The sequence below is a fragment of the Melitaea cinxia genome, chromosome 13 (assembly GCF_905220565.1).
Source record: "Melitaea cinxia chromosome 13, ilMelCinx1.1, whole genome shotgun sequence".
Taxonomy (NCBI): domain Eukaryota; kingdom Metazoa; phylum Arthropoda; class Insecta; order Lepidoptera; family Nymphalidae; genus Melitaea; species Melitaea cinxia.
The window spans coordinates 9,232,619-9,260,273 of record NC_059406.1 but is presented as its reverse complement, the minus strand read 5'-3'; the positions used below and the strand labels follow the sequence as shown (position 1 = coordinate 9,260,273).

The 27,655-nt window shown below is 34.4% G+C and overlaps 1 protein-coding gene across 1 annotated transcript in view; it reads left to right on the top strand.

The window, feature by feature from the left end:
• Nucleotides 1-27,655, top strand: part of LOC123658882 (DENN domain-containing protein Crag) — a 51,348-nt gene that overhangs the window by 6,868 nt on the left and 16,825 nt on the right. The window contains exons 3-19 of the mRNA XM_045594173.1: nucleotides 4,244-4,408; nucleotides 10,693-10,932; nucleotides 11,363-11,450; nucleotides 13,278-13,437; nucleotides 13,948-14,139; nucleotides 14,549-14,650; nucleotides 15,043-15,215; nucleotides 16,187-16,278; nucleotides 16,499-16,620; nucleotides 16,904-17,006; nucleotides 17,174-17,262; nucleotides 22,994-23,158; nucleotides 23,513-23,726; nucleotides 23,946-24,117; nucleotides 24,845-25,031; nucleotides 25,462-25,628; nucleotides 26,577-26,686. Of these exons, the coding sequence (XP_045450129.1) occupies nucleotides 4,244-4,408; nucleotides 10,693-10,932; nucleotides 11,363-11,450; nucleotides 13,278-13,437; nucleotides 13,948-14,139; nucleotides 14,549-14,650; nucleotides 15,043-15,215; nucleotides 16,187-16,278; nucleotides 16,499-16,620; nucleotides 16,904-17,006; nucleotides 17,174-17,262; nucleotides 22,994-23,158; nucleotides 23,513-23,726; nucleotides 23,946-24,117; nucleotides 24,845-25,031; nucleotides 25,462-25,628; nucleotides 26,577-26,686 (2,541 nt within the window). The remainder of the gene's footprint in view (nucleotides 1-4,243; nucleotides 4,409-10,692; nucleotides 10,933-11,362; nucleotides 11,451-13,277; nucleotides 13,438-13,947; nucleotides 14,140-14,548; nucleotides 14,651-15,042; nucleotides 15,216-16,186; nucleotides 16,279-16,498; nucleotides 16,621-16,903; nucleotides 17,007-17,173; nucleotides 17,263-22,993; nucleotides 23,159-23,512; nucleotides 23,727-23,945; nucleotides 24,118-24,844; nucleotides 25,032-25,461; nucleotides 25,629-26,576; nucleotides 26,687-27,655) is intronic.

The following is a 27,655-nucleotide window of genomic DNA, read 5'->3' as shown; positions in this document are numbered from 1 at the left end:
AAAAGGCAGAGATCTAAGCCATACAGCCTTATTTCATGTTATGTATTTTACTAAAATATTGTTTATTTTCACTTATTTACTGTATACGAAATATATATATATACGAAAAATATTCAATATTTCTGTTCATTTTTAATAATTGTTACTGAATATATGACAGTAAATAAGTAAAAATAAAAATATATTGAAGTGAAAAACATGACATGAATGCCACCCCTAGTGCAGCTCCCCCTCCACCCTCCGCCCTCCACCCCCCGAAACCCTATAATTCGATGGTTCTTAATCTAAAGAATAGCCCGTACCGTTTCTGTGCGATCTTTATATCTGTACTACGACGTGGTATCGATTTGTTGATTTTCGTTGTTCAGTTTTCTCGCTTAAAATATTGTCCTGTCTGTCACTGAGTGATAGCGTAGCATTTTCCAGATGAAAAAAATCTTTAAAAATCGATCCAGTAGTTTTTGATGTTATCAATTAGACATAAAATACAAATCGTTCCTCTTATTATATTAATATAGATTTTAAAAGTTAATAATGTTTGAAATAAAGATAAAGTTAAAATTTAAATAATGTATGACATTATTGTGAAAAAGTAGTTATTCTTGAAAATGAAATGAAAATAAACGTACAATTTTCCATTGTTAGTCAAAAAAGTGGTTTAAAAAACCGCCAAGAGTGTAGATCTATACAATTACAAAGGAAGTTTTTTTAATCTTCAAATTTATCGCTACTGTCATGCAAATTTTATAACTACGCCCGAATCGGACTATTGTTCGAAACTTCGATGTCCTTCTTTGGACGCAGACAAAGCAAGAGGCACGAGATTAAATTATAATCACTTTCGTAAAAGTTTTTAATTTCAACCATTATTCAAATTTTATTTCGATTTCAATGCACATATATTTATTTATTTCCTATCCTTCCATTTCAATGATGTCTAAAATACTAGTATATTTTATATGAGTAGGTTATAAGATATAACTAATATTTTTCTATTGGAAACCAGTTCAAAAGTAGATGTATCTTTGTAGTCGTTTTAGGATTGCAGCCATTGGTATATTTGATATTTAAGCATTGAATTTCGTTATTGATTTATGTATAAGTAAGTAATAATATGAAATGCTTCGAAAGAATCTCCCTTCAAACGGTCTATTTTTATCACTGTAAAGGTATTATGCGATAAGTCACCCGGCTTGTCTTCTGTTTCCATTTATAAATCCTATCAACAATGTTAAACCGTTACATAACACGCATATCTTGCATTTTTAAAGCTCAACGCCATGGTAATAAAAAAAAATTAAAATTCGTGACAATTTCGTGTAATACTTATTATTTTTTACTTTCATTTGACCCATATATTTTATATGTGACAAAATTATGTACGATATAATTTTTTTGTTATAAAATAATTAAATTCGTTTTAATTGACAACATGACACTATATTTATTAGTCACCAACGTATGTAAAAACTAAAACTTTCAAAAATTTACTTACAATTTTAGCTTATAGCTACCGATAAGGAATATTTCCAATATAAGTACAACATACATTTAACTAACATAAGTAGTCAAGTCTATTATAAGAATAGTCTTGTCTACTTGTTACGAAACAGCCTTCAAGTAAGATCATAACGATTAACAATAGAGAAAAGTAGGTACATAGGCTCAATCTAAAAATAACTGACAGCTGTATATCAGTCGATCCGCAGTGATAAAGTTCGACAAAGGTCGCTATTGATTGACCCTCACTCTGATTCATATTTATTATCATTGACGGACGTCTCCAATGAATCTTTGATAACGTAAAGTAAGAGTTCCTTGATTAACAGCTAATAATGTGACTATTTACTTTTATAGGACAAATCACCAAAAGAATTATTCCTTATAATTTAGTATCAGAACGTTAACTGAATGCATTATTTTATCATACTTTAATAATGAAAGTTATTATCTCAATATAAACTAGTTATCCGCATGTAGCTCCAATGTTAAAAACACGATTTTGGCTGTTCCGTTTTATTCCACTAAATTATAGTCTTATTCTATTGGCGAAGGAATGTTCTCATCAGACCAGTATTTTATGGGTATATCCATTACAAACAAACAAAATCACAACTTTCTTTTTTGTAATTATCTATATACATATAATAAAATGGTAGGAAAGTCAAAACTGTAACATGGAATATTTTTTTAAAAGAATATTTGGGGTGTGATCTACAATCGATACCGAAGCCAAAAATATAGTTTTTAGAATTTTTGTCTGTTTCTGTTTGTCTGTATGTATGTCCGGGATAAACTCAAAAAGTACTGCATGGATTTACTTCAAATTTAGCACGAATATTATTAAGAAGTCGGGTTAACATATAGGATACATATTATAACGCTATCACCTACGGGGAACGAGCAGTGAACCTTTATTTCTTCAACGCATTCTGTAACGACGTGCAATCTAACGACGCATATTTGATTGTTGTTGTTATTATGTTAATAACCATGCTATAAGCTAGCTTCACACTATAAACAAAGACATTCTGTAGTATATTTAGTATCAGCATTGCACCCGTGCGAAGCCGGGGCGGGTCGCTAGTTAAGCATAAATAAATGCATAATTTCCTCGATATAAGTGTCACGTATATTTTTAATATATTAAAATATTTAAATAGGTACCCTATAGCCTCCTCCTTATGTACTGATGAAAGGTTAGTTTGTTAAAAATACGCCTGTATACGCGCTTAACGCAATGTTTCTTAGCTAGAAAAGGATATCTCTTTTCTGGGTGAACAGGCTTTAATATAGCAAAAACCTTTTGAGCTTTATTTCATAAAAATATTTTTATTTTGAAATAAATTTCATACCTATTCTATGACACATAAATTGTAGCCTTAGCAAATGCATACACGCAGTAACAACTGCATTAAAAAACCTTGGGACTACGGAATCACTTCATTCATAATTTATTTATTGTAACATAGTTCCAGTTAAGTATGAAGTACCCGCATGGGTGCTACTGATGTTATTTATCATTGTTCTTTTTTTTCGAATAAAGGCGATTTAAATTATTTTAACACAATGGTTGCAACTTCTGATTAGATACTTTTATATGTATTTGGAAAAATATTAGTTACCATACACCTCCGAAACAGCTGGACCGATTTTTATGAATTTTTGTGTGCATATCGGGTAGGTATGAGAATTGGCCAACATCTATTTTTTTATACCGCTAAATGATAAGGGTGACCAACCCCTAAATATAAATTTTTTTGGACAAAATTTTATATTTGTATTTTATTACTAGCTGTGCCCGAGACTTCTTCCGCGTGGAATTTAACAAAAGAGTTATTGTTCAGTTCGCAGAGTTATAAAATAAATAAATTGCTAAAATAGCCTACGTTATTCCTTATACATCAGCTATCTGCCAGTGAAAGTTTTGTCAAAATCGGTCCAGCTATTTCAGAGATTAGCCGAAACAAACAGACAGACAAAAATTGTAAATATTGTTATTTTGGTATATGTACCGTGTATACCTACATCCATACGCATTTAGCAAAAAGCGGTTATTTTAATATTACAAATATGGATGATTTGGTATTGAATAATAATAATAATTATGTTTGCTGGCAAACGAAAAAAAAACCGACTTCAATTACATCGACAAGTAATACAACGTAGGTAGACAAAAAAAATAGTCAAATAAATACGCATTATCAATGATTACTCCAAAAGTTGTAATCAGGTCTCGATGAAATTTAAATGTGACCACATGATAAACATCGGCTTTCGATTAAATTAAAAATCATCAAAATCGGGACATCCAGTAAAAAGTTATTAAGGATTTTCGAGGGTTTCCATTGATTTCTCTGGGATCCCATCATCAGATCCTGTTTTCCTTATCATGGTACCACACTTAGGATATCTCCTTACCAACAAAAAAAGAATTATCAAAAATGGTTCATTAACGACGAAGTTATCCCCGAACATACATTTAAAATATATATATATATATATATATATATATATATATATATATATTTATATGGTCGAATTGATTAACCTTTCCTTTTTTGAAGTCGGTTAAAATACATACAATCCTAAATTTTCACCTTTCTTCAACCAACACCTATTTTTTAATAGCGTTTAGCGGCAAGGCAGCGTTTTCCGGGTCAGCTAGTTTATAACAAATTTTTATTGAAGATTAACATCTTTACAAAAAAAAAAAAAACTAAGTATAATAAATTTGTTACAGGTGTTATATTCCCCGGTCTCGGCGAAACGGTGCCAAATGGTTACGAGATGTTGGAATTAACGCCTACCGGGTTACCAGCTGACCTGAATCACGGCTCAATGCGATCTCCTGAATGTTTCCTCTGTATAAGGAGGGGTCGAGATAGACCGCCTCTCGTCGATATAGGTAAGTAATGCAATTATTTGCCGCGTCCATTCGTACATTGTTGTCGTTTCTAATATTATTGTGTATAAAGCAGTATTCTATTGTCTATTCGCGGTAAGAAAATAGAGACTCGTCGTTGTCACTTAACTTAGCTACGTCCCTCGACCAATTAATTAGTTGTAAATTAGAACGCCATGTTCAAAGTTACCAGTTGAAGTAAGGCCTTTAGACATGCGTAATTTACTACTTACCACCATTTAATTGGTCAAAGGACGTGGCTAAGGGTGACAGCAATGAGTCACTATTTTCTTGACGTGAGTAACTCCTAAAGAAAGATTAGAGTACAGAAAAAGTTTTGTAATTTTTTAAATAAATAAATAAATATCTATACAATACACACACGGTCGTCTGTTCCTAAAGTAAGCAACTTAATGCTTGTGTTATAGGTAACAGCCTGGACTGGTATATAGCTACATATATTTTTTTTTTTCGATAAACATACTTATAAATAATACATATATAAATATATAAATAAATATTTATATTACACCCAGACTCGGGGTGGGAATCGAACCCACAACCCTCGGAGCAGAAAGCAGGGTCACTACAAACTGCGCCAACGGGCTAGTCAAAATTTTTTAAATTATAAATACAATAAATAAATTAGCTTGAATGAATATGGTAGTTTTTTAAAGTTCTGTAAAATGAGTACGCTTGAAAATCCAAGAAACATCTTGGACTTATGTTTTTTACATAAAATATATTCAGATAATATAAATTATTCTGAACTACTGACTCAGATAAAATTAATTGTTCCGATAGAAAACGCAAGGTTTGGAAATACAAGGATTTTCGAATATCGGTTTTCTAAAACAAGCTTAGGTATAACCGCTCCTTTGAATAGGGTCTTAAAAACGTATAATTATATTTACAAAGAAGCGAATATTGATTTATTTAGTAACAATATAACAAATAACAATAGCAGCGTACGAAACAAAATACAAAAAAGAATATTATGATAGTTTAAATAATCTGATAATATAGTTTATTTTAGTTAATCTTTATTTATTGCTAATATAAAGTTTTTTTTTTGTTTTTTCATTATATTTATGGATAATTAGACTCTCTCCTTTAGAAAACATATTTCCAAAGATGTGTTGAGTCAGCCTATAATTGCAATGTATCAAGTATTCAATGTATGCAAGTTATTACACCGTTAATTTTTTATACAAAAATCTGTAAGGTTATACGAGTAGATGAGTTGGTTTCGTATATCTTATATATAAAATTTTCGTGTCAAAATGTTAGTTACCATACCTACTCCCCCGAAACGGCTGGGGCGATTTTTATAAAATTTTGTAGGTCTGAGAATCGGCCAACATCTATTTTTGATACCCCTAAGTTGGGGGGGGGGGGATTAAAGGGGTTAATAACATATATGGCAAAACAACGTTTGTCAGTCAACAACGGGGTCAGCTTGTAGGTAATAAAAAAATAATAAAATGGACTAAAATTTACAAGTATAGCAAGTTAAATACTTTGTTTTTATAGATATATATCTAATATTGATCTTTATTAATACAACAGTTATTGTTATCTTTAATACAATAATAATAAATTTATAAAACGACGATTATAATTTTAATTTTATTTACAATTAGTCTCCTGTATGTTTTTATTTTTTATATAACGTATAACGTTCGTAGAACGTATATGTTTATTACGTGTGTATAGATGTGATTTTTATAAAGTATGCTGACATTAAAATTCCTAATGATAAAGGGATACTTTTCGTCGCGGTTCTACTAATAAAGGCTTAGTGGGGATTTATATCGCTTTCCGCTTAAACACGAAGCAGCCATTTTGACATTAATAAGATGTTTCGTGAAGTACGCTATAAAGATTCTATTTTTAAACCTTCATTAACTTCTCTGAAAAATGTTACCATGATATGTAATGTAAAAATAGAATCATTGGGTATATTTACTACTACTAAAAAAATATTCATCATTACAGCCTTTACAGCCCACTGCTGGACATAGGCCTCCACAAGTTTACGCCAAAAATAGCGTGAACTCATGTGTTTTGCCCATAGTCACCACGCTGGGCAGGCGGGTTGGTGATCGCAGTACTGGCTTTGTCGCACCGAAGACGCTGCTGCCCGTCTTCGGGCTGTGTATTTAAAAGCCAGCAGTTGGATGGTTATCCCGTCACCGGTCGGCTTTTTAAGTTCCAAGGTGGTAGCGGAACTGTGTTATCCCTTAGTCGCCTCTTATGACACCCACGGGAAGAGAGGGGGTGGCTATATTCTTTAGTAGCGTAGCCACACAGTACAAAAATATTGATTGCTCGCAAACGAAAATTACATCGACAAATAATACAAAGTAGATTGACGAAAATGTAGCCAAGATTTACGTGTATACGTATTATTGGAAATAAATAAAAAATACTTGTCAGATCTCAATGAAATTTAAATGAAACCACACGACAAGCACCACCTTTCGATTAAAAAAAGAATCATCGAAATCGGTCCACCCAGTTAAGTTATTAGGTAAATATATAAAAATACAGTCGAATTGATAACCTCCTCAGTTTTGAAGTCGGTTGAAAAATAAAGTTATATACCTATTATTTCGAAGAACAGCTTGTAAGAATAATAACGTTTAAACAAAAAGAAGAAGAAGAAGAAGAAATATACTTTATTGTGCATTTTAAAAGCTAATATAACATACATCTTTAAAAATAAAATTTTCAAAACAATACTATGCACAAAGGCGGTCTTATCGCTAGGTAAGCGATTTCTTCCAGACAACCTTGGGGTAGAGGAGATTTTAAAATAAAAAGAGTAGGGTTATCAAAAGGCAAAACAGAAAATTAAAAACAAAGTAGATCCTACAATCTAATAATACAATAATATATATATGTATATATACAAACATACACATATATATATATATATATATATATATATATATATATATATATATACATATACATAAAAGAAATATAGAATACAGAAAAGAAATAAAACGTTAAAGTATGCGCAATAACTTTCTTCCGTATCTTTCAATTAGTATGACATAAATAGTTCTAAATGTAATTTCTAATAGCTTTCGCGAAAGCAAATCCCATGAGCACAAACTGGGAAGCGCAACGTGATCTATTGAAACAGTAACACGATGAGTATTAATAAAGTTCTTAAACATAATAATTAATAATACTAGTATTTGTGGAGTTATATATATATATATATATATATATATATATATATATATATATATATATATATATATGGGATAAGTAGTGCCTTCGTACCAGTATTGTTTATAAGAGCTATTTCCTATTGTTATCCTAGTGTACATAAAGTGTTAAATAAATAAATAAATATATATATATATATATATATATATATATATATATATATATATATATATATATATATATATATATATTATAGCGCTCATTTATATATACCACTGATTGAGTTGAAAGTAGAAAATTATTTCTACTGTATTAATCAACTTTTACATAAATAATAATCTACAAATCTTTTACACTCAAAGTTCCAAAATAGGATTGTGAACCCTGTATCGGGTTTCCGTAAACGCACACTCATAATACAATCATAAACGCCCGGTCTACGACAACAACTGACTGACTTTTATCTGAGGTAGGGCATAGTAGGAAATTTCCTGCTCAAAATCTGGAGCAGCCCTACTGGAGAAGTACCTTGACCTTATAGACGATCACAGCTAAATAATACTGCTTTCAAGCAGTGTTGTGTTCCTGTTGGTGGGTAAAGTGACTAGAACTCTTGGGGTGATTGGGGGTAGAGTCGGCAAAGCGTTTGCGATGCTTTTGGTGTTGCAGACGTCTATAAGCTACGGTAATCGCTTAGCATCAGGTGAGCCGTACGCTTGTTTGCTGACCTAGTCATATATTTAAAAAAAAACAATTGTAGGGCTGACAAAAATATTTGTTATGGTATTCGCTAATGCATGAAATAAAAATAAACAAATAGAAAAAGTAAAACACAAAGTTGTTATCTATTTATATAAATAAAGATGAATCACCAAAATGTATGTACGCGCATAGCTTCTGAACGAATGTACCAAATTGGTTATTTTTTAACCGACTCTCAATTCGATTCTATTTTTTTTTTTTTTTGTTAGTTACCTCTGAACTTTTGACTGGGTGGACTGATTTTGATCATTTTTTTTTTCAATCGAGAAGTTGTGATTGTCATGTGGTTCCTTTTAAATTTAATTGAGATCTGACAAGTAGGTACTTTTCGAGCTATATCGAAAAATGCTTATTTACTTGACTATTATTTCATCGTCCTACGTTGTATTGTATTATACCTTTTCTCTAGGTACACCGATTTTGATGATTCTTGTTATAATTGAAAGCCGATGCTTGTGTTGTACTTCCATTTGAATTTGATCGAGATCTGATGGCGACTTTTTGAGTAATCTTTGATAACGCGTTACTTGACTATTCTTTCATCTACTTACGTTGTGTTACTTGTGGATGTAATTGAAGTCGGTTCTTTTTCGGTTGCGAGCAAACAATTATTTCTGTTTGTTATTTGACACTAATGGGCTACGTTTGTATAAAAGAAAATTTAAAAATTAGTTTGCCGGGTCTGCCAGTTTTAAATAATTTTAATGAAAAGATATTATGTCGTTAAAGTTTTAGTACTATTGTTTGTAAATCGTCCTTAATTCCGCCTCCTACAGATGTATTTAATCTCATTGAATCACGCATGAATAGTCACGAGCACTTTAAGAATAGTACCTAGTGATTTCTTGTGATATCAGGAAGTGGGTCTTGGTGACCTCATTTCATTTTTTTTTAACCTACTTCGAAAAATGGGGACATTCAATGTATTTTTTTATTTGAAAACTAGTAAGCGCCATCGTGTTGTCACTTGTCGCATTTAAATTTGAGCGCAATCAGACGAGTAATTTTTGAGTTATCTCTTATAATGGGTATTTAATTGACTTCACTATGTTGAAAATGTCCTCTATGATGCATATTTAATCTTCGTGACAGTTTTTATTGACTCATTGATGCACGGTAATATCATTAACGACTCGTTTAGAGCTACAGTTATACTCAACGTTTCATTTGCATATTTTGTGACGAATCGTCTCTTCATAATATATATTGCTCTTGTTTACGAATATCTAGTCATCGAAAATACCAGTAATAATAATAATTAAACAAAATCTTGTTAAACGAGTTGTAGGGTTCACTACAACTGTATCCGGATTTATAGCGGGTCTATAATCTCTAATGTCTATCTATTCATGCATTAAATTAAAACTTTTGAATATAAATTTATGAATATGTAAGCTATTCAGTTTAGTAGCTATTCGTTGTTTTTGTTGTAATTTTATAGTCGTGGGAAGTATGATTTTTTTGAAATAATATCTACAAAAATAAGTATGCATATTATAATGCAAGTTAAATGACGGACATAGTGTATAATAATTTTATACATTTGCATAGTAGACATTATTTATTAAGGATTATTAAAAATTAAATAAACGAGTACAATAAATAAGAAAACTTTCTTGTTTCTTTGATATTTTAATTGATTGGTTAAGCAATTTTTATTAGTTATTATAATTAAAATACTTCAACAACTAGAGGTAAAATAGGCAATATAATATCATGCTATGACTCTTTGGTAGCGCTCCAGTACATATGCAGCTATATGCTATTAATACAGCGGAGAAATTCGTGTAATAAATACCCAAATCAAATCGCCTGACTCCACGGTTCTCGGTAAGAATACGCCGTAGGTATCGGAATATCATGCTATGACTCTTTGGTAGCGCTCCAGTACATATGCAGCTATATGCTATTAATACAGCGGAGAAATTCGTGTAATAAATACCCAAATCAAATCGCCTGACTCCACGGTTCTCGGTAAGAATACGCCGTAGGTATCGGCGGTCGAATAATTAACATGGAATAAAGAAAAATGGTTAGACCATAACAAACATCTGTATAGTCAACTGTTGGTCAACAGACAGTGATGTAGCCGTGGCACCAACTCATTACCTAATTGTTTAGTCTTGGGAAAAGGAATTAAAAGATGTGTTCCTTCCAATGGGGGATTCTGTATATGTTATAAATCATGTTCCACGGGGAAAAAAAATCCTACATCTTTTTTAATTAAGCTAGGAGTCAAACACCTTACTTATATAAATAATCAAATGTTCCTTTGAATGAATACATATAAAGTAGCACTCAATTTATTCTTTATCAAAAGTTTAAAAAAAATCTTGTCTTAGGCGTAATGTACGACGGGAGAGAGAGGCTGATGGCTGATGCGGAGATGGTCCTCGTATCAGTTGGCGGTCGCTTAGCCAATATCAACAATTCTACCGCGAAAACGTTCATAACATATAGGCGTGCTCACCCTACCGCGCCTTGTAACGCGCTTGTCGTTGTCGACGTGTGCGTTATAATCTCGAGTAGGGGGGAAACTCCCCCTCACGCCTTTTGTATGATCGCCAAGAATCTTAATAAAGGTAAGCTATTTATTATGAAAATTGTTTAAATGTATGTTGATGATTATCAAATGTATTTGTAATTGCACAGTTATCCAAGAGTTCGCTTTTTAATAAAATACGTATATTAATTAATTATTGATGTTTTTTGACCGTACCTGCTAATATTTCTGCACACAAGATGAATTTCGTTTTGCTTTTTTGCTTGCCAGATTACGATAAATGTTAGATAAAAAATTGTTTTTATCACAATTTTTACTTTTCCTTTTATCAAAACTTTCTTTTTTATTTGCAACTATCTGAAATCAAACAATTAACAATTGTATGTTCCATGCAAATGAACAAAACGCGTAAACCTGTACTCTTTTTACGTATAAGCATTATTATCAAACGATCTCAATAATTTTAGGTATTGTGTGATAAATATTGTATAATTTGTTTTAAATGACAGGACTAATGGGAAGCGATGTGTTCCTTTGCTACAAGAAATCAATGAACCGTCCACCGTTAATAGCTTACAAACCAGAAGTACTATTTAGGTAAGAATGATATTTCTTTTAAATATTATTAAATAAAGATAACGTTCCCTGAAGACCCTTCTCATCGCCGATTTTAATACTGGAACGGTACAGGTCCATACATATGTATAAGAATAACAGGTATGTAATCCTTATTTAAACAAATTTATGCTATCAATATGCCATCTTTATATTAATGTATTCAGATCAAAAATTAACTCTAAGCGTCTCATAAAACATGATACAATAATTATGTACGTTAAAGCGTACATAAAACAAAACATGTCCTCAAAATCTGGTAACGGCCCTGCGGCGAAATGAAAGGAATCGTAGTCTGTTTTCAATTTACAAAGCGCAGTAATTAACACTACAGTTTCTCAAAAATATACACAGTCACATCTACACGAATAACATAATACTGGAAAAATTTTTTTTTGGTTGAAAGCGCTCCTGTCAGGAATTACTAGTTTGAATTGAAAAGATCTTAAGTGTTGGATTACCTATTTCTCGAGAGTAGATATAAGTTTAGGCATAAGAACATTGCGTTACGACACATAGGAGTAGATAATCGAAAAATGTTACCAAGAAAGTAACTATTCATTTTGGTAATATTGTAACTTATTGGGATAATAGGCGAAGACGCGGGCAATAAATAGATCATTATATGAAAATAGGGTAATAGCAAATCTTTGAAAAACAATAGTCGTGAATGAAGTGCTCTCACATACAGAAAAGACGCTAATTGAAATAACTTTCACAAAGTGCGTTAGTAATTAACGCCAGCTGAAAGGTTCTGTTTAATGAACTTTAGTCAACTTTACGGAATTTAACGCAGTATTTTAACTTCATTAAAATGCATATTTCTATCGTTAAAAGCATTTTTAGTGTTTATAAAGTAGTGAATTATATAAAGCGGTCATGAAATGTGCTTTAGGATCTTAGTTTTGCATATATTTCAGCTTAAACGCTAAGAATATTTACTTAGAGCCCGTTTCGCCGTTTGCCATTAACGCTATTTGACAGGTAACGGTTTCCAACGGATAAAAGTTTATGACCTATTATTATTTTTCACCATCTAATTCCAGTAAATCATCATTTTTTTAAATTAAGGTGAAATATCCTAATGGCCTATTATTTACCTCCTGCTATTTAAGTCTATTCGTAACTTATGTGCAGGATAAACTTTATCCGAAACCTGTGAAACAGACTCTTAGTGGACTATTTTTTTAAAACTTATTTATAGTCCTAAAGGTAAGGACATTTTTATCAGTGAAATTAAGTTATTAGGGTAAATTAATTATTATTTCATAGAATTTTCGACAATCTGGAAAAAAATCTACTATGATACGTAACTGTACGTAAGTAGGTATACTTTCCTTTAGTAACTTTTATGTTTTATTTTATGTAGTATAGATACTCCGTACTCTTTACGCGAAACCTTTTTTATACCATTATAGTGGCAAACGAGCATATGGTCTAGGCCATACACCACTTCACACACCATAGGCCTACAACCACTTTGCAACACTGCATTGACCCTTTCCAGGACCACTGGTTACCTTACCTCTTCAATTAAGAGGAATAATATGGTGCTGAACTGAGGAACATCGTTATATGCTTAAATTATAGTGTTCTAAACTAAGCTGGACAAAAGATTTATGTAGATATTTACCCAGTATACGTGGTCGCTGGTATATGCACCCTTGCAGTGGTGTACCGAAATATCAAGAAATCAAAAATACCACCAAAAAGCTTGATAAATATCCTGTTTTACATATAAATTATAGTGTTAGAGACCATAAAAGTATAAAAACTATGGCACCCTAACGATGTGAATTATTTCCTTAGGTATCCAACGGTTGATCGTCGTAGCTTAGTTTTTCCAACGTCCGTGCCGCTGTTCTGCTTGCCAATGGGTGCCACACTCGAACTTTGGCCTAACAACGCCTCACAGCCGAAACCCGTGTTCTCCACCTTTGTCCTCACAGTGGCTGATGCTACTGATAAGGTAATATATGTATTCGTATATGTTTTCATATTTTAAAAAGGTAAGAAATAAAAGACTATAAAAATGCTAAGTTGAATCTAAGCACTTCGAAGACAAAAAGACAATTCAGGGAAAGATTTCAATGTAGGTTTTTTTAAATAGATCTCATGGCTTGGGTCAAGTTGCTTGTTTACTTATCTCTTTCTAAGTGGCCGAAAATAAATATGAAGAAATATGAGTGTCTTGCTCGACTGCTGTGCCTGTAAAGTGGCTATGGTTATATAAATTTAAGAAGTTTTTGCTGTAGGTCAATCCTAGATTTTGAGAATTTAAAAGTGTACCTATAGCTATTCAGTTGCTAAAATATTTATTAATCCAAAAGATTAAAAAGAGACAAAATACTTGCCTCAATCTGGTTTATTTTGCATGTTGCTCTGGTGCATTACAAGAGTCTGAATTGAGGATTCTCTAAAATCGATTGGATGAAGGAAATGCGGTTCAGTTCGTTAACATAATCTTGATAAATTGTAGGTATATGGTTCGGCGGTGACATTCTACGAGAGCTACGATCACACTCGACTGACAGAGTCGCAGGCAGAGCAACTGGGCTGGCGAGTGGGCGCCTCGCATACTACGCACGCGCTGCACGCCAACAAATGTATCTGCCTCCTGTCACGCTGGCCCTTCAGCGATACCTTCGAGCGTTGGCTGCTCTACATACTCGTGAGTATGACATATGATTGGTTGTGTGCAACTCTTTTGTGTAAAGAGTAAGGTTCTAGCCTAATTGTGATCAAATTTTGTGTTTATGAGTGTACTACATATCGGCGCGTATACTGGTACTATACTGCCCTATAACGGTCCTACTGGTGGACAAAAAATTTTTGTATAGGAGAAAGATGAGACCCTAACGGTTCTCCATTTTGATTTGGTTGATTTAAAAAGTTCATTTTTTTTTAATTATTATTATTAATTAGCACATGAAGAAAATTATAAACAATGGAGCATGAAAATTTAGCGATACTCTCTAACTAACTCGAAATTAGGAATCCATAAAATAAATTGTTAAACACTAAATATATTAAAATTAACTATGATTAAACGATTACTAATGAATGATTTTTGTGAACAGGAATTGTCATGGAGTAAAGAACCCTTAAACATACCTATAGAACGCTATATAACACACTTGTTAGAAGAAGTTCCGTTTCCAGAGCCGAGAATATTATTGCAGGTAATATGTTAATGTAGGATAATAATTATGTCACGAATGTTTTCTTTGTAAACAACAATCTAGAACCTCTTCAATTCTTAGGTAAAAACCTCTTTTTATGTTACATCGGTAGGGGTAGGTCGGATTTATCACTTTTCTCTTTAAATTGTTAACTATTTTATTATAAAACTAAGTATATGTGATAGCACTAACCTTAATTTGTAATATTTTGGCGTTTGAAATATAGTTTTGATGTTAGGAAAGTATACAGCAGTGCTATAATATATTATGCTATAATTTAGTTTACTGCTGAAAGCAAAGCAGTAAACTCAAACACTACTCATTTTTGCAGTAATTATAATTATTAAAATAAATTGTATAACATTGTCTAATTGTATAAAACATATTCTCAGCTTTCCCCGACAAACCCCCACGACCGAGTGATAGTGACCCGTCGTGATGATCAGCCCTTAGTACGCAGTGGAGCGGGCTTCAGACAACTCCTACTAAATCTTGGCCCCGACAACTGCTTACTAATCCTAGCGCTGGCTATCACTGAGCAGAAGATATTGATACATTCATTAAGGTTGGTTTATTTCTATTCATATATTGTTCCACTGACAGGAAATATCCTGCTTAAAATTTGGAACAGCCCATCAAGGGATCCCCAATCTTACCGAAGATCAAAGCTAAATAATGCTGCTTTCAATAAGTGTTGTATTCCTGTGGTGAGTAAGGTGACCAAAGCTCCTGGGGTGGGTTGGGAATAGGTTCGGCAACATATTTTGATGCTTCTGGTGCTGCAGGCCTCTATAGACTACGGAAACCGCTTACCATCAGGTGAGCCGTAAGATTGTTTCCCAGCCTAGTTGTATTAAAAAAAATGTTCTTTTATTCTTCAACCAACTATTACCAAGAGACCACTACTAGTGACGCTTTCTTACTGATGACCAGCTGATAGCATGCAGCACGTCTGCATTTAGACTGGATTTATTATCTCACATACTTACATAGACTAGATATATATCAAAGTATTTTTTTATATATATAAATGAACACTGCTATATTGGAATAGGGTTATGACTTAGGGAGGGTTTTGACATGTGTGTGTGAACAGGACAAAGCTATTTTCTGTATACTGTTTAATTAATATCTATTGTTAAGTATAAATCCTATAAACTGCGTCTTGGCATTCCCTTTATCCAAGGAGGCCAGGGCTCTGTATAAACTGGTTAGACTGGGTTTGAGAGTGAGATGAGCGGTCATCTTCTCTCAAGACCAGTTTCTAGTTTAGGAAGACGTATAGAGTGTCATAGTCGCTTTTTGTGACCAAGCTCTTTAAAATAAAGATTTAAAAAAAAAGTATAAAACCTATGTTTCAAACTTAATTTCATTTGCATACATACTGGGCACTACTTTTTTCAATTTCTCAGGATTGTTTTGTATAAATAAAATGTTCACTAAGACAATCGTTTAGCCTTTACTAATTTTGTTTAAATCAACTATAATGTCTCTCTTTTTGTGTAGGTTATTTTTGAAGCTTATTTTGTTTTTCAGGCCCGACACACTGACAGCTGTGTCTGAGGCAGTTTCGAGTCTGCTGTTTCCGTTCAAATGGCAGTGTCCATATATACCTCTCTGTCCACTAGGTATATTTTTATAGTTTTTGATGATTTCTATCATTAAGTTAAAAATTAAAATGTTCAGAAAATAAATTATAATCAGTTTAAAAGTCGAATTAACATTATAAATAATTCTTCTAGCCATGACTTGTACTTAATTCAAACATCCTATTCTACTTATTTTGTGTTAATAATATTATGTATAGCATAAAAGAAGCTTAATATTATTCAATGAAAACATTTCCAGGCTTAGCAGAAGTACTTCACGCGCCGCTACCATACCTAATAGGCGTTGACTCCAGGTTCTTCGACCTGTACGAGCCGCCTCCCGACGTCACGTGTGTCGACTTAGACACTAATAATATTACTGTAAGTGTTTTATGTACTAAATATATCAAAACGGATCTCTTTTAGGAATATTGTAGTGTAATTTTGGAAAACGAAATATTTTTATTTACGCTTAAATAATTCAATGAGCAGAAGCATAGTTTTTATGGAATTAAAAATTTATCTGATATCGGTTACTCATTTTTTTTTTTTTTTTTGTAGAATATAAAAACAGATTTGTAAATAGACAAAGAGATATGTGTATTCTGGTCATTAAGCGCCTTTGATATTTCAATAAGTATAGAATAATAATTATCACTTACAGATATGTGAATCCCAACGGCACATCTCATTAAAAATTCTACCGAAGCGACAAGCGAGGACGCTGCGACAAACACTTGAGCAGTTATTCGCTAATATACGCCCCTGTAAGTTACACGTGTACATATATAAAAATAGAAAAATGTATAAAAAATTTCTTATAAAACTGGTTGTCTTACATTTCGACTTATTCAAAAGAGAGTAAGAGAGTAGAGTTCAGTATTGAATGTATCACATTTCAAGACTATTACTGATAATTCAACGCTTTTTATAGCTTCGCCCATCCATTCTTCGAGCGAGAGTAAATATAATGGTGAACCCACGACAAGCTTAGATCGAGACTTCCAGAAAAGAAAGAAAGAGGTAAGCAATTTTATGTTAGTTTTATTCGTGTTCTAGTGATATAGAAGTTACTTTCGATTACAAAGTAACTTCTAATCAATTTCCATAGTTGGAAAACACAACCCGAATATAAAAACTACTAATACATAACTGTACTATTGTCTTTTTTTAATTTTTTTATTTTTTTATTTTTATTATTATTATTTTTTTTATAAAAGGTGTACCGAAATTTTTGACTGCGTTGTTATTGGTCCACGTAATCACCATAGAGTCTGATTCACACAAATGCTGTAGTTAAACAGAAAAACAAATTATTTACAATTTGTTTAAATCATTAAAAGATTCTGATTGCAATAATAGATCACATGTTGAAATTGCCCTGACAATATCAAGTTCAATAGGATATCATGTCTCTACGGTGAACAAGGTAAAATTATTAATAGATTAATTAATTAAATTTACACAAGGTAAATAGATAAATTAATTAAATAAACATAAGTAAATTACAAATTATTAATTACATCGAACTAAATTATAAATAAAAAGATTATATTATATACATTCTTAGATGTGTTTCGTTTTTTTAAGGTTGTTAGAGACATAAAATCATGTGGAACACAAAAATCACAACAAAAAACGAAGTTCCTTGAGTGTTATTAACAAATATGATGATTTTACGAAAATCACTCTTCGAAATGTGGTTCACAAAGTTCTTCTTCTTCTTCTTCTTTTATAATTTAACTCCCATAAGAATTCCCAAAGTCAGTCCACAAACTTTATTTTCAAAATGAAATGCCTACATTAGATTTTTTTTTTTTTTTTTATTTATTATTACCATACAAACATGTAACAAAAGTACAATTTACACATTCACAAAAAAACCAATTAGGTTTACATAGGAATATGTCGTTCAACAATCAAGAAATGCATCTTAAGTATGTATTTTATATTTGTTGGAGTTATATTATTTCTTAATTCTAGATCAAGATCGTTGACTAAAACCGGAATGAGATAGGCGCTGGTGCGTTTGCCGTATATATTTTTGATTTTAGGTATATTTAATTTTTTGTTTGTGACTTGACGTGTGGCAATTTTGTGTTCCTTTAACTCTTGAATATCCAAATTGAAGAATTGTTCTTTAAGTAAATTGTAATTTACAAGGTCGTGAACGGGAAGTGTTTTACAGATTTTGAATAATAGATTATCATTATTAGCGCAGTCCATTTTAATTTTAGGCGGTACAATGTTTTTAATTATTCTTATTTGCAATCGATGAATACTGTTTAGATAAGTGCGATACGTACGTCCATAACTACTGAGCCCGTAGGACAAGACAGAGGTTATAAAGGCATTATAAATAAGCAAGCGTGTATGGAAAGAAATACGGTTTTTTATTATTACGATGTTGGCTAAAAATGCTCTTAATTTTTCACATATACGATTAATATGTGGTTGCCAGTTTAAGTTGCGATCTATTACAAGACCAAGATATGTGTGGTTGTCTACGACCTCAATGGGTTGGCAATCATTCGGACAAGTCATAGATAATTGATGGTTATGAAGGCAGGAGTGACAGCGGGATATTAATTTTTTTTGAAGAATGTCTCTTTTATGAGGTGAGCTAATGTGGACTAATTTTGTTTTTTGCGCATTTAGAACCAATCCTGCATCGTGGCACCATCTGCAGAGAGCGTCGAAATCTATCTGTAATTTTTCCATTGCTTCATTTATATTACTATCGGCAACGAGTAAGCAGGTATCATCCGCAAATTGAAAGGTGGTGCAGTGCGTCAGCGTTCTACTAATATCATTGACGTACGCCAGAAAGTGAACAGGCCCGAGGACTGAGCCCTGGGCTGTACCCTCAGTAACTTTCATGTCCTTGCTATACCAATGTTGTATCTTAACACTTAAGTACCGCTCCTTCAGATAATTGCTACACCATTCCAAAGGATAACCCTGTATTCCTGTATTATTTAAACTTTTAATGAGCTTTTGGTGGTCAAGGGTATCGAAAGCCCGAGAGAAGTCTATGAAAAGTGCAAGTACCTGTTTCTTATCGTTAAGATTATAATTGATATAATCTGTGAATTTAGACAGAAGCATCGTTGTACTCTTACCTGGCTGGAATCCATACTGATGTTTGTTGATTATGTTATTGTTTTTGTAGTAGGTGTGAATCTAGTCGCAAACAAATTTTTCGACAATTTTATCAATAGAAGACAATAGGGTAATGGGCCGATAGTTACTGACGTCGTCTTTTTTACCCTTTTTAAATATTGGACGCACACAACCTTTTTTTAATTCATTAGGGTATATTTTTGAATATACATTACATTACAGCCTATACAGTCCACTGCTGGACATAGGCCTCCACAAGTTTACGCCAAAAATAACGTGAACTCATGTGTTTTGCCCATAGTCACCACGCTGGGCAGGCGGGTTGGTGACCGCAGTACTGGCTTTGTCGCACCGAAGACGCTGCTGCCCGTCTTCGGCCTGTGTATTTCAAAGCCAGCAGTTGGATGGTTATCCCGCCATCAGTCGGCTTCTTAAGTTCCAAGGTGGTTGTGGAACCTTGTTATCCCTTAGTCGCCTCTTACGACACCCACAGGAAGAGAGGGGGTGGCTAAATTCTTTAGTGCCGTAGCCACACAGCACATTATTGATTTTTGAATATAGTGACGTATTAATAAGATTGGCTATAGCTATTGATATCGTGTCGCTGATATTCTTGATGTCTATCATTCTAACTGCGTCTATCCCAGGTGCCTTATGTGCGTTCTGCTTCATAATTATTTTATGCACTTTAGCTGGAGTAGCTTTTATAAATCGAAAGCATGTAACGGGTTTACTCTTAGAATAGTCATCAGGCATTAGTTTTGAGCTACATTTAGGAAGTATATTTTTGACCGCGAGACTGAATTCTTCTGCAAATTTATTAGCAATTTGTTTTGGTTGGAGATTTTGAGCTTCAAATGCTTTCAATATTGCCTGGTCCAAAGACAAGTTTATTCTTCCATAGATCTCATTAATAATTTGCCAAATTTTGCGACTATTATTAAAATTGCTTTTGATTTTATTCTTGAAATACGAATTTCTATAGTATTCCGTCACCTTATGTAATTTATTTCGCGTTTTTTTATATTCGTTTAGAAGAATAAAGTTTTTAGGATCTTTTTTCCACATGTTGTAAAGCCTATCTTTTTTATCAGATAGTCGAACTATATTTTTATTGACCCATGGGGCCACTATTTTATTTTGAATCTTGTTGGTTTTATGCATTTGCGACTTTGCATAAGCAACCGAAAAAGCGTTTTTTATAAAAAAATAAATTTCATCGGGAGATTGCATTAAGTTCTTTTCCACTCGACCTTTTTTAATTCCTCTATTAATACTTTATTATTAAAAAATATCGTACGACTTTTGCTTTTATAAGAATCACGCTGTATAATATGTTTACTATAGCAGGCAAATACAATTGCGCGGTGGTCGGCCAGTGTGGTGTCGACAGCCGCAGTGACTGGTTCCACTGATCCCGGTCGCACGAAAATATGATCGATACATGACATTGTTACTTTGTTTAGACGTTTTTCAATACGTGTGTAATCGGTTATTCCACATAGTAATCCGAAACTACTAAGCATGTCGAGATATGATTCATATAGATAAAATCCTAAACTTCTATAATCCTTACCGTCTATGTCAACATCAACATTGTACAAAGCACTAAAAATTTGGGTTTTTTATAATAAAAGAGTTAGAAACGGTATTTGAGTAGAAAGGCCGGATATGGTTTTATGGCGAGGAAAATATTCTGATGAAGTAAAGGCAGCCAGACGGAACGGAACAGAACTATATATTGTTTAGATGAGACGTGGATAAATGCTGGTCATATAAAATCAAAAGTCTGGGTTGACAATATAGTGACTACATCAAAATCTGCATTCTTAGGTGGGCTAATAACAGGACTGAATAACAGGAAAGAAAAAGCAAGTGGTTTATAATTGTAAATATCGGCAGTATTCATGGATTTTTGAATGAGGATTGAAATATTTTGTATCTAAATAAAACCGGTGACTACCACCAAGATATGGACGCCAAAGTGTTTGAAAATTGCTTTCAAGACGTTTTACCTAAATTCTCATGAATGCAGCTGTTGCTTTAGATAATGCATCAGATCATTCTCGAACACTTGACATAGTATATATAACTTGATCTCGCAAACAAGACATTATTGAATTGCTACAGTCGAAAAATATTGCTTGTGACGTATCAATGTTAAAATTGCTACTTTTGGATTTAGTTAAGCAAAACAAAGATCGATTTGAAAAATTTGTCGCAGACTCGCAGACGAGATGGCTAAGTCAACAAATCGTCGCGACATACGTTTGCCACTATATCACTCTGAGCTCAACCCAGTTGAGCTTGCTTGGGTTCAAGTGAAGGCTACGTGGCAGCAATTAACAAAAGTTATAAAATTGATGAAGTTTGAACTCTTGTTACAAGGAGAAACTGAAGTGGATAGCCTAATGGTCGTTATGTGTCAAACATGAGTCAACAAGTCGATAATAGGGTTTTCCACTATATTTGAAAAAGTACTTCAAAATGTTCATTTTCCAATAAAAAACCACAAAAAAATATATTTCGGCAAAATAAACACGCTTTCATGCCATAAAATTAAATTACATTTTAAACCTTTTTATTTCCGCGAAAACGCTATCAGCCATTTTGGTGACGTAATATGGTTAATAACAAAAGTCGTATGTAAGACCGAACTCGTTCAATACGTCAAAAGTTCAATACCTTATACATTTACTCTTTGTCGTTCAACGTTAACAGCCACAAAATAATATTTGGTGTTTTTGTGTAAAATAATGAACTACAATAGCTATCGTTGGTGTGTAGTGTCTAGCTGTACAAATACTAGCATTAAAAAAACTATTAAGTCTTAATTCGGCAGTAACATAAGGAATATAACATAACCTAACACTTTCTAACATTATTTTTCAAATTAAGTATACCTAGATTTAAAAAAACAGTATAATATAACAAGGAATACTTACAAAGATGTTTTAATATTCCGAAATTCGGTAAAAGACCGCAGAAGTCTGGGTTACATGCAAAAAACTTTGCAACCATCATTGAATCAATTTTTGACAGATTCGTACTATCTGTTTTTACAAAACCTTTTTGCATTTTAATAAATAAATAGGTACAAATGAAATGCACTAACGAAAGAGCACAAGTGTTACTCCTTGAAGTTAAAGTTGATAGATATGTACCTAGCTGTTTACAGCTCTGACAGAACTTTGTTTTTGTTATTGTTCGTATGACGTCATATCATGGCAGGTCGTGTTTTATTGTTGTTTATTTATCAATTTTATATATAAAAAATTTGCCCATCTCACTCTGTCAATATCGAAAATGTTCGAGAGACATGCTCAGTGTTCGTTTGTTAAAAAAAAAACAGACTAACGTTGGTCATAAGCTGTAATTAAATCCATATTATGTATTTAGCATTTTATAGACAACGAGAATTTTATATATTAGATTAGACATAAGACTCAAAAACTCCTAACCCCCGTTTCGTCGAATTTTATGAGATATTTGAGATCGAATTTTAGAGATATTTGTATATCTCTAAAAATTATAGATGTTTTGAACTTTGAATAAAAATAAAATCAATAAAATTGTTATATACATATTTATATTAATTGTTAATGCTGTGTGGTACATTATAATTTTTCAGCAAACATTGGAGTTAAAAATCCAAGAAGCGTTTCTCCGTTTCATGGCTGTGACACTCCAAGGCTACCGCAGCTACCTCATACCGATCACCAAGGCACCCACAGTTGGGACTACGGACCCACATGCCCTGTTTCACATGGACGCCTTTTTGAGGTCTAGAGATAAGGTAAAAGATTGATTGCAAATTGTAGGTTTGTAAATGTCCTGTAGCCGATCAAACGCCTATCTACGTTACTGCTATAAAAATATTTCAAAATGTGCAGATTTATTTTCGAAAACTTTCTTCGGCAATATTATTAAATAAATCTTTAATATCAAGTAGTCTATACTACTACTCCATAACATTTACTGCTACCAATTCACGTGTTTACAAGCACTGGACTATCTCATATCAATGTCTAACAAACCTGAATTACTAGTTATTGTAGTTACCACAAACAAAGGTTAGACCAAAATACCAGTACATTACAGACTAATCAAAAAATGTAGAGCACATTCTAAATAATTTTTTTTCTGCCAGACGCACCAGAGGTTCTACGCGCTAATAATGCGCACGCAGATGTTCACTCGCTTCATCGAGGAGCGGTCGTTCGTGTGCGACGTGGACCAGGGGCTCACGTTCTTTGACGAGTGCATCGAGCGCGTGGCCGGCAACGAGCCGCTGCTCGCCCTCGACGCGAACAACGCCTCCGAGCGCACGGTCTTCGTGCTACCGCCCGACCCGCCCGACCCCGGTGACTACTGAGCTGCTGGCGCTAACTGTTTTCCGAATGTTTCGATAGCTATATTTTTCCTATTTTGTTTGTACTGATGAATGTAGGTTAAACTGAGACAGTTGATTACAAATTAATTAAATTTTGAGGCTACAAATATTCGTTCAAAAATTACATCAATGCCAAAATTTACATTTAATTATAAAGCATAATAAAGTAAAATAATTTGTTGTACCGCAGAGGGTCAGTACACTTACACCAAGTTAGTGCTGGACGAGCGGCTAGCGACGCGCGGCCGCGAGACGCGCTCCCTGCGCGCCGCGCCGCCCGCCGCGCTCGCCTCCGCGGAGTCGCTGGCCGACGCCTCGCCCATGGCGCGCCGCACCAAGAACGAGATCGTCGCCGCGCAGCGGTACGCACTTAGCTCGTCACTGTGTAGAGACAGAGACGCGCTCCCCGCGCGCCGCGCCGCCCGCCGCGCTCGCCTCCGCGGAGTCGCTGGCCGACGCCTCGCCCATGGCGCGCCGCACCAAGAACGAGATCGTCGCCGCGCAGCGGTACGCACTTAGCTCGTCACTGTGTAGAGACAGAGACGCGCTCCCCGCGCGCCGCGCCGCCCGCCGCGCTCGCCTCCGCGGAGTCGCTGGCCGACGCCTCGCCCATGGCGCGCCGCACCAAGAACGAGATCGTCGCCGCGCAGCGGTACGCACTTAGCTCGTCACTGTGTAGAGACAGAGACGCGCTCCCCGCGCGCCGCGCCGCCCGCCGCGCTCGCCTCCGCGGAGTCGCTGGCCGACGCCTCGCCCATGGCGCGCCGCACCAAGAACGAGATCGTCGCCGCGCAGCGGTACGCACTTAGCTCGTCACTGTGTAGAGACAGAGACGCGCTCTCCTCCGCGGTGTAACGGAGTAGCAGAGAACAGAAACGAAGAAAAGAGATATAGAGAAATTTCATTAAATCTGTGTAGAGATAGATTCACGGTCTCGACCAACCTAAACTCGACCTTTAACCCTCCTTAGTTAAAATTCTGCCTGCCGCAGTAGAGCTTTTTTATATCACTTGTGATTCACTCTTTTGTTCTCTGAAATTTAAAACCATCCACTTTTCCATTATAAAACCAGTCCCTTTGCAATTTTAGGTTAGCACGTAAAGCAAGTCTGTCACCCGAGGCGTGGGCCAAATGTCTTCTCGGCACTTGTTATTCACTATACTTCCTTGCCCTGCCGTGTCGCCTAATACTCTGCCGGGGCAAGGAACACGCGACCCTTCGCAGCGCCTATGAACTTCTAGAGCGAGCTACTAAACTACGAGTGCCTTGCGACGAGGTATTTGAAACTTTCTAGTATATTTTTATTTTGTGTTTTATTAATATGTCGTTTAAAAAAAAAAATAAGAAAAAAATGTTAAAATGTATCAAATTTGACAAATAGTTAATCAGTAATATTTTAAATTTTCAGCAGCGTCTTCGATGCGACAAAGCCAGCCCTGCGGTCACCAACCCGCCTCCCCTGCGTGGTGATTATGGGCAAAACACATGAGTTCACGCCATTTTTGGCTCGAACTTGTGGAGGCCTATGTCCAGTAGTGGACTGCGATAGACTGATGTGATGTGATGAATATTTTAAAGACGTGCCTCCTGTTTTTTTTTTTTTAAATTGTCATCATCAAATTTTTCGTTTTAAACTAATTGATAGTTTCTAAACATTTTTGCCAGAAATCAAATTGAGTTTTTATTATAATTCACATTTAAAACAGGTGTGCTACAGAGTGATGATGCAGCTATGCGGTATACACTCGCTGCCAGTACTAGCGGTGCAACTGTTGTTTCTAATGAAGAGAGCGGGTTTGCAGCCCAATGCCCTCACATACGGCTATTACAACAGATGCGTGCTCGAAGCGGAGTGGCCGCAAGATATGCCAAGGTAATAAATTGACGAGACGGGAATCTCATACGAAAGTTTTCTTACCACTGTACAATATTGAAGTATATGATGTTTAAGATCAAGTCATAATCGTGATAATTTGCTATTTTTTGTTTTGACAAAAAAAGCGCCGAGGTTATTTCACACAGCTAGACATGTTAATAAAACATATCACTAGAATCGATAAATAATGCCGCTGTTTTTTACATGTGCTATGTTTATGCGATTCCCATGTACCGCGGCTGTTGTGTGTGCTTGAACTTGTAAATACACAGTCTTAATTTTTGTGATATTAATGCGGTGGTTAAATTGCTATCGCTGTTTTGTATAGTAAATATAAAAATGATATCTCTTTAATGGTGAGACTATATTTATATTTGGTAAAGTAAGAAATTAATATTAATAGTCGCTATTTTTGATTGTATGTAACGTCACGACCACACTGCTTGTACAACACGCTACAGAACTAACTACATTCGTCACAAGTGAACTCGAAACATATAGGATCGTCCATTAATCACGAGATGTTTTTAGACACTTTTTAATCCCCCAAACCCCCTCCCTCGGAAAATGTGATGATGTTTTAGACCACTCAACCCCGTTTCAAAATCACGTTTTTTTTTCTTCTTTTTTTTTTGTATAAAGCATATTTAAATTTCCAGCATATTATCTTTAAATACAGGTGTGTATAATCTAATTAAATTTTGGAAAATGAAGCATCGCGATAAACGTCCAGACAGACATTTAAGGTTGCAGGGGGTTTGTTTAGTTAAGAAATCGCGTGTTCAACGAAAAATTAACAAACGTGATCTCTTTATAACTCATCCTCCCTCCTTGCGATATTTCGTGACTTTTTCCAAAACTACCATCCCCCTTCGAATCTCCTTCCGCCCCTTTCGAAGCTCACCCGAGTATCGGATGGAGTGTGTAAGTGCGGGTGTGTTGCAGCGGGTCGCAGCTGCTGTGGAACAAGCTGCGCGTGGCGGTGCTGGGCGCGGCGCGGTTCCGCCAGGCGGGCGCGCAGCGGGCGGCGCGCGCCGTGCCCAGCGCACCCGCCGGTACGCCCTGCGCCCTGCGTCTACATCTCTATATAGACCACTGCTCGCCCGCTGCTTTGCAAATACATTACATAGAAGATACATTACATATGTACTCTCTTTAAAAAGTCCAATATTTTAATCATTTTAATTTTAAATTAATTTTATATTACTGCATTTTAATGCCACTAGTGGTCGCCCAGTGGTCGAAATTCGACGATAGTTAAATTATAAATTTCACCATTGTTAAGGTTCCGCTGTCAAAGACGTATCTGCGTGTGTATGTGTCTCAAATACATAGTAGTGTGTGTAATGTTTTTTCTTTATTGGCTTAGTGTATATTTTATGCATGATTTAAAAAAAAATATTAGCATTCTGCACCTCTTCTCTATATAAACTACAAGTGTGCGAAATTTCAAATTCCTCCGTCCGCGCAATATTCGTGAAAAGCGGTACAAAGTTTTTGCTTTAAATTTTAATATATAGATAGATAAAACAATGTATGTACACGTGGACTTTCTAACGATTGTACGTATTGTGATTGTGTGATTCGTTATTGGCAGAACAATCTATCAAATCTAATATTATCAAGCTGAAGAGTTTGTTTCTTTCTTTATTTTTTCTTTAGTTTAAATTAAATAAATATTTTTGTATTAAATAGTACGCGGGTAAAACTGCAGAACACAGCTTTAGGTATAATAAAAATAAAAATGTTTTAAAAAATAGCGGTACGAAGTTAGTGGTCTCAGCTAGTAATTTATACAGATACCAGCTCCTTGTCTCTGCTAGTGTTATATAATCTGTTGGATCTTCCGGTCTGATAACTAAATTGTTTTCGCGGTTGAAATACAATTCAGTGAGAAAAGTTACGGCTCTAAGATTTTGTGATAACTGTAAATCAGTAAATGTGAACGCGGCTCGTTTGATGCTATTATATTAAACTGATAAGTGATAAGCTTGTTTGCTTCTCTGAACCCAAAAAGATCTCAT